We start from the raw sequence: 7997 nt of genomic DNA, 5'->3' as shown, positions 1-7997 counted from the left end.
GGGGCGATGTGCTGGGAGCAGGCTCGGTGCACCCACCGTGTTGCGAAATTCCCCAAGCGAAGGTTTGCTTGGCGGTGGGTGTGTTGCACGCTTCGGTATAGGCGTTTTGGAGGGGGAACTCCTGGTTTTTTTCGTGCACCATCCCCGAGCTATTCTCAGTGCCTCAAATAATTAGATAGGTATGCTGGGAACACTCGAGCATCTGCTTGCAGCATCTGTTTATGTTCATAACTTTCCATGCACCAGCTGCTTCCCCCCTCTCCGAGATACTTTTATTCTGGGGAAGGGCTGGAAGTTTGCATGACAACTCCGTGTCGCAGAAGGAGCACCGCTCCATCCCTTCCCATGCTTCTCGCCTGTTGTTTCCTGGGACAAGAGAGAGGTCAAAAGGATCAAGTCTTAGAGATCTGATGCATGTTTTTGAAAGGAGTGTCCGAAATGTTTTAGAGGGGTGTGAAATGAACCTGTAACTTCATTCATTGGCATTATGGAAACAAGGGGGGGGTTTATTTATTTTTGATCATCCTGCCAAAAAAATAGGAAGAAACAAAAAACATTGCAGCTGGGGAGCCTGTGAAGAAACGGTATTGTTTCAACTTGGTTCCTGACAGTTAAAGGAAAAAATACTGATAAGACATGGCAGATTTATTTGCGGGGGTTCAGTGACTGCTGTGTCATCTTCCTGGGGCTGGGGACCTGCAGGTGCCTGTGCCAGCGCTGGCCTGGGCTGAGCCAGGACCCGCATCTCTGTCCTCTCCCAGCCCGCGGCCACCTTCCACCCCGCAGGCAGCCGGCACTTGTTTCAGTGTTCCAGCCTTACCTTTACACTTGTTTGCTTTTCCATCCTCCCAGCCAGTGCATCAAGTACACCCCCTGGTGATGACTAGTGCACTTGTAGATATTTTGTCATCGGCTAGAAATATCCTGAACCCGTCTCCTTTGCAGGACAGCAGATGCAAACGCCACTTGTCCTTTCCTTTCTCCTATTTCTTCGCACCCATTTCCTTACATCATCTGCTCTTTATTTTATTTTTTTTCCCCCCACTGCCTGATTGCAAAGGACAGATCCATCTCCTGAAGGCAGCTCACTGCTGCCTTGGGTCCAACCCAAACCAGCGGAGAAGCCCTGGGGAATAACTTTTAAGTAACGCAGGGGTCTGGAGCAGGGTTACGGGGGTGGCTGTAGCCAGCAGCGAGGGAACAGGGACTGTGGGAACAGGCTTTGCTGAGCTCCTTTGTTCTGTTTACCGAGGGCAGCAGGGAAAGGTGCTTGGCAAAGGCACTGCTGGTGCTCTCGGCAACCGGTACCCGGCTGGCTCTGCAGGGCTGCGTGGCGTCAGCCTGGGAATAACTGCTCCGAGTGCTCATTAGTGCTCCTCTCCCTACCCTCCCTGCTCTTTTTGCACTTCAGAGTTTTTGCTCAGTGTTAAACCTTCTGCACAAACTCCCTTTGAGCTGTTCATTGCGGAGTTTAGCCACACGATGTGAATGGGAGATCTGGAGGGGGATGCTTGCTAAAGGGAAAGGGAAGGTTTGGGGTCATTGTGGCATTTGCACAAAAGGTGGTTCAGAGCTGCTGCAGATGCTGCACAGCCCCGTCTTTCTCTGCTCCTCCAAGCATCCATCCCCTCACAGCAGAGCAAGCCCGGGGCTCTCCCATCCCATCCCTCCCTGGCAGTGCTGGTGCCAGTGCTGGTAATTACAAGCTGCACTGCTCTAGGCTTGGATTCTCTTCCAGGTGGAAGGCAGCCTGAATTACTAATAATAACACACCTAGTGATGATTGAATTTGCAGCTGCGTGTGCGGGTGTCTGGTTGTGGAGCGTTGAGCCCAATGTACAAAGATTTGGGCTGGTTGGTGGGTACTGGGTTGGCTTCTTTTTTCTGGGAAGCATTGCAGGTCTGGTTGCACACTAGTTTGGCATCTTTGGTGCCACCAACAATTGATAATGAGGTGTGAGGGGGGGGGAGAAAACTTATTTTTTGCCTTTGAGCAGCAGGTGGATTAGCAAAAGAAGTGGCATTAGATTTTCCTGCAAGTTTGATTGTTTCCGGGATTTTTGGGGGGAACCTCTGCTGCAACTAGTTGTGAAAGTCAGGGTGAACACCAATCGGGGTGTGATCAGGCAGCCTGTGGATCTTCCAGACATCGTACAGGGCGTGCGCTGCCAGGAGCAGGAGCAAGATCAGACGCGCTGCGTTGCACTGGCCGGTCCCTGAGCTCGGTGCTGGCCCTGCTCCCAGCCCGGCATCCTCCCGCTCCCAGCACTCACTGGGAAAAGAGGCAATTTGTGCTGTAAAGGAAAGAAGACAACTCTGCTGCAGTGGAGCATGCCAGAGCTTTGTTGTCTAGACTTCAAGCAGTCTGTCAAGGTAGCGCAGGATGCCCCCAAGCATACCCCCGAGTTTAAGGGTTGTTAGAGCCAAACTGGTGCAGGTCCAGTCCCAAGGGCAGGACGCAGCCAGCCTGCAGCTGGGAAGGTGCAAGGATGTGCAAGGTACAGCGGGGAGAAGGTGCTCAGCCGTTGAGAGCAGCAATGTGACAATGTACGAGGGCTAATTTGGGTCCAAAACTTATAAATGGAGCCAGCTCACCGCAGGTGTTATGGTTTCGGTGATTTGTGGAATTTGTACAAATGTCCTTGGGTCGAGACTTCTGCGGGGGGAGCTGCATATTCAGACACTTGAGACTTTACAGCTTATCTTTCCCTCCACCACAAGTTTTCCTCTAAAATCTGAGAGGCAATGCAGGAAAGAGAAAAAAAAGAAAGACTTAAAGTGTTTCCTAGACTGTGTATTTCCATCAGCTTGGAACAAACCAGATTTTGAATGTGGAGGTTGAACATGACTGTGATTGTAGGATGTGGTTTATAAAAGTGATCGATTTGCAGACCAATGTAATGGTTTTTCAAGAAGTTCTCTGTGTGGAATGTATTAACAGTAATTTCACTTTCCCCCTGTGCTCAGGTTTTTTATAAAAGTATTTTTCAGCCAAAAAAAAGAAAAAAATTAAGTGAAATTAAAATAATTCCTTTGTATTTTTGAGAGTGATGTCCTGATGGGAATGGGAAACCTCATAATGAAAAAAGTGTGAGGGGGGGAAAAAGTGAATCCTTACACAGTGCAGGCAAGATAGTGGGATAAGTAAGAGGGCAGCTGCAGCACTGCTGAGAGCCCTTCTCAAAACCGGGCATCACCGAACCGATCAAAAGCTGCCAAAACGTCTTGTACGCCGCTGAAGTCACGGATGACTAATCTCGGCAAGTAGGCGTCGGGACGCATTCTTGCACAACAAACAGAAGTGAGGAGAAAAGAGAAGGTAGAAGTAAACCCGCAAAAGATTCTAGAGGGAAAAGCAGCCTGCACGCAGCCGCGAGCACGGGGTTGTTTTCTGTTTGTCACCTGCTCTTTTCCTAACAAGTGCTGGCTGACCTAAAGCCCTTGCAATGCGGTGGAAGGATGTGGGGGGGCTGAGAAACTGTTGGAGATCTCTCAAGTTTTTGGAACACCTCTGCAGGGCTTTGGGGGCTGCTTTTGGGAAAGGAGAGAAACTTTTATCTACAGCCATTGTCAGATAGGAATCAAAGGAAGGGCCCCAGAGTATTGAAGGTGCTTCGTGGGCAGAGGTCGTGCTCCTTGTTGGCTGCAGTTTTGTTGGGTTTTGGACAAACTCAGCTGAGGTTTGATAATATTGATTTACAAAGAGCATCGTGATTTAAACCCCCGCTCCTGTAAATGGTGCTGAAGTCTCAAACAGTCAGCAGACATTGCTCACCCCTTGGGTTTGGTTTTCTTTCCTCCATGGGGCGCATGTGTGGATGCAGCAGTGGCATGAACGCAGCTCGCCTCCTCTGCAGCATTGCAATTGCATTTCCTGATCTACAGCCCATGACTTAATGGATGACGCACTTGTTAAAAGCTAAACCTGGGTCTAAGCCAGACCTCCCTGAAACAAGTTTGGTGGCTTCTACCCTCAGGAAGAAGGTTTTGTAGCCTCTCTGCTGACTCTTAACTGCTGTCATTGAAGACCCAGGGGACACTCGGGACCGTTGTCCTGTGGAGGTGGAACCGGCTGCCGCGGGCTCCCGAGGGGACGGTGCTGCTATTGCCACTGGAGACTCTCAGCCAGTCCTACTCCATCTTTGCCTTTTGCTGGTTGCGTTAGCAGGAGTAGATGAGGATCATTATAGGGTTTATTTTGCTTCGTATGACTTAAGCCTGAGTGTCAAAACTGCACAGATCCTAATGAGTTTGTGGAGTTAAAGAGGAACTAGTGCAGCCTTTATTCCTGACATTTGCAGAGAACACACAACTCCTTTTTTTAGCTTAATTAAAAAAAAAAAAAAAAAGCTATACAAAATGTAATTTCATGGAAATCACTGACATTTGCATTTTCCAAGTTTATTGCTTTTTTCGGTACATGTCATCTTCCCTTCTGCACGGTCCCTTGTTTGTCGTAGGTAAAACAGTCCAGGAGACACATTGCATGGCACTAAAACTGCTGCGGTATTTATATTGGAACAGATGGATGTTAATGCTAATTGTTTGTAGCAAAACACAGAGAAAGCACAGTTGTAGAGTAGATAGATTCTTTGCATGTCCAGCTTTAAAGTGAATATTGCTTAGAGACCTGTGTGACGTGATCACTTCCACTCAGGAAGCGCGATGCCCTCGTTGCAGTAACCAAGTCACTTCTGTCGATACACAACTGCTCACATTGTGCATCCCAGAAATCGCTGTCACTAAGAATGAGAAAACTTCCTGCAGGTCCACGGGAATCATTTTACTTGATTCTTTCAGGTTTGGTTCCTTGTGCTTTTCCTCTGGGATCTAACATGAGGTTTCTCTTTCTCTTGCAGACCATGCCCTCTCTATGACGGTTACTTGCTAAGCTCACTCTGCATGCCAGAAGACTGTCCTTGGTTGATCCAAGGGCTTTTGGGGACTCCAGCCTCTCCCCAGTTTTTCTGTGTGTGTGTGTTCCTGTAGAACTTTCAAAACTGTTTCTCCAAAGGGTTTTGCAGAAACTCAGACTGTTTTCTAAAGCAGAAGCACCTCAGTCCACAGCAGTAGTGATGGGCAGCGTGCGAACCAACCGCTACAGCATCGTGTCTTCGGAAGAGGACGGCATGAAGCTGGCAACCATGGCCGTTGCCAACGGCTTTGGGAATGGAAAGAGTAAGGTACACACCAGGCAGCAGTGCAGGAGCCGCTTTGTCAAAAAAGACGGCCACTGCAACGTCCAGTTCATTAACGTGGGCGAGAAGGGACAGCGATACCTGGCAGACATCTTCACCACTTGTGTGGACATCCGCTGGAGGTGGATGCTAGTTATCTTCTGCCTGACCTTCATCCTCTCCTGGCTTTTTTTTGGCTGTGTGTTTTGGTTGATTGCGCTGTTGCATGGGGATCTGGAGAATCAAGAAAATAACAAACCTTGTGTCTCTCAAGTGAGCAGCTTCACCGCAGCCTTTCTGTTCTCCATCGAGACCCAGACCACGATCGGCTATGGCTTCAGGTGTGTCACCGATGAGTGCCCCATCGCAGTTTTCATGGTGGTTTTCCAGTCTATAGTAGGCTGCATCATTGATGCCTTCATCATTGGTGCTGTCATGGCAAAGATGGCTAAGCCAAAAAAGAGAAACGAAACTCTAGTCTTCAGCCACAATGCCGTGGTGGCCATGAGAGACGGAAAGCTGTGCCTGATGTGGCGCGTTGGAAACCTGCGGAAAAGCCACTTGGTGGAGGCACACGTGCGAGCGCAGCTCCTCAAATCCAGGATCACGTCGGAAGGGGAGTACATCCCTTTGGATCAAATCGACATCAACGTAGGGTTTGACAGTGGGATAGACCGCATATTCCTGGTCTCCCCCATTACAATAGTCCATGAAATAGATGAAGACAGTCCTTTGTATGATTTGAGCAAACAAGACATGGACAACGCTGACTTTGAAATTGTAGTAATATTAGAGGGCATGGTGGAAGCTACCGCCATGACCACCCAGTGCCGTAGCTCATATCTGGCAAATGAAATCCTCTGGGGCCACCGCTACGAGCCTGTACTCTTCGAAGAGAAAAACTACTACAAAGTGGACTACTCGAGGTTCCACAAAACATACGAAGTGCCCAACACACCCATCTGTAGTGCCAGAGACTTAGCAGAAAAGAAATACATTCTCTCGAACGCAAACTCGTTTTGCTACGAGAACGAAGTGGCTCTCACCAGCAAAGAGGAGGACGAGATCGACACCGGGGTGCCTGAGAGCATGAGCACAGACACCCACCCGGACATGGACCACCACAACCAAGCCGGGGTGCCTCTAGAGCCACGGCCGCTACGGCGAGAGTCGGAAATATGACTGATAAACTCTTCCTCTCTCTTTTGGTTGAAAGGAAAAAAAGAAACAAACAACAAAAGATAAATCTATCGGTCAAAGGCACATTGACCTGAGAAGTTGGCCCAGAACAGTTTTCAGACAACGGTACTGTTGAAGAGTGGTGTGAAGGCAAGCAGACCTGAGAAACCCAGGCTGGTTTTAGGGCTGTCCTCAGAGGAGGGACGACAGAAAATGAACTCTAAACACAAAGCACTAAACATGTCTAAGTATGAACAGAAGGCACATATGTTGTAGAATAAATTATGTATATATTTTTTTACAAAACTTGAACTTGCAGGCAAGCTTTGGTTGGGTTATTATTATTTTTTTTCAACTTTTTCCAGAATGCTTCTCTCTAGGGAACAAGAATGTTTTTAATGGCATAACAAAGGCAAGAATCTGCCTTATTATTATTATTATAATTATTTTTTAAAAAGCTGCTGCTAACTACATGAACACAAATGGATATTTTTGTTGCAGTGTAGTTTTTATTTTCTCTTGTGTAATTTAAAAAAAAAAAAAAGAGTCAGTGTTGAACTTTTGGGGTTGAAAAGCTCGTGATCGCTTCAGAGAGGCCAATGTTGCCAGAAAGTCTAAACTCCTTTTGAGGCCAGTAGTTTGATAGCTAGAATCAATTTCTCTCTTTCCAATTACATAAGGGGCATTATGTAATATCAGGCCGATCAGTAGCCTCCAGCGAAATTATGATTTTTGGGGGGAGAATTTAATTCTCTGTCTAAAGGAAAAATGAAATAAAATATATATCTATATAAGTAGGAAAAGTACTAAGTTAAAACTACCTAAATGGATACCAAAGAAAATGCACAGTTTTGCACAGTGGAGTTTATTTAAAAAAAAAAAAAAAAAAAAAAAAAAAAAAAAAAAAAAAAAAAGAAAGAAAAAAAGAAAAAAAAAGGAACAGGCTGCTTTAAACAAAAAAAATTCAAACCTCAGACACATTTTTTGGTTTTGATTTTTTTTTTCCTTTTCTTTTTGCAACCTTTATTTTGCACCTTACTCTGAAAGCTTAAGACTTGGATCTAAAGTGAGCTAGGACTCCTCCCCTTCCCCGCCTGGTCTTCTAGGGGGAAATAAATTCCCTTCCTTTCTTGTAAGGAAAAACGCAGTTGGGAAAGAGCAAACAAGCAAACAACTGTCCTGCCCGGTGGCTCGCCGAGCCGGGCTGCAACAGAAGGTCAAGTATTAGTGCAGGCGTTCCCGACCCCGCGCCGGACCTCGGCGCTGACCCAGCCTCCCGAAAACTGAGCCATCCTCGTGTCTGCGGGCGCTGACCCCAGCCCACGGGCTGCCGGCGCGTTACCCGTTAAACTGCCCGAGACACGCGAAGCTGCTGATCGATGTGAGAGGCGAACGCTGCCGGAGCCGGCATTTTTTTGGAACTTGATGATCTTTAAGGTCCTTTCCAACCCAAACCATTCTATGATTTGGGCACAGATGAGCCGAGCGATAGATAAATCCCTGGGAAGAGGTTTTGGTTTTTTGTTGGTTTTTTTTTTTTTTTTTGGAACAGGAAGGGAGAGGGTAATGGAGAGGAAAAGAGAAAACCAACTTTTACAACATAGCGCTTGGGAACGGCACAAGGGTTGGAGCATTGGGGTA

The 7997-nt window shown here is 47.3% G+C and overlaps 1 protein-coding gene across 1 annotated transcript; it reads left to right on the top strand.

Annotated features, from left to right (window-relative positions):
• Positions 1-4861: 4861 nt before the first annotated feature.
• KCNJ2 (potassium inwardly-rectifying channel, subfamily J, member 2) lies at positions 4862-7237 on the top strand. The gene has a single exon (XM_010075919.1). The coding sequence runs from the start codon at positions 5076-5078 to the stop codon at positions 6357-6359; it is 1284 nt and encodes a 427-aa protein (XP_010074221.1). The 5' UTR covers positions 4862-5075; the 3' UTR covers positions 6360-7237.
• The last annotated feature ends 760 nt before the right edge of the window (positions 7238-7997 follow it).

Source organism: Pterocles gutturalis, unplaced genomic scaffold (assembly GCF_000699245.1).
Source record: "Pterocles gutturalis isolate BGI_N339 unplaced genomic scaffold, ASM69924v1 scaffold3093, whole genome shotgun sequence".
NCBI lineage: Eukaryota > Metazoa > Chordata > Aves > Pterocliformes > Pteroclidae > Pterocles > Pterocles gutturalis.
Note: the sequence above shows the minus strand (reverse complement) of the source record. Positions and strands in the feature narration are given on the sequence as shown.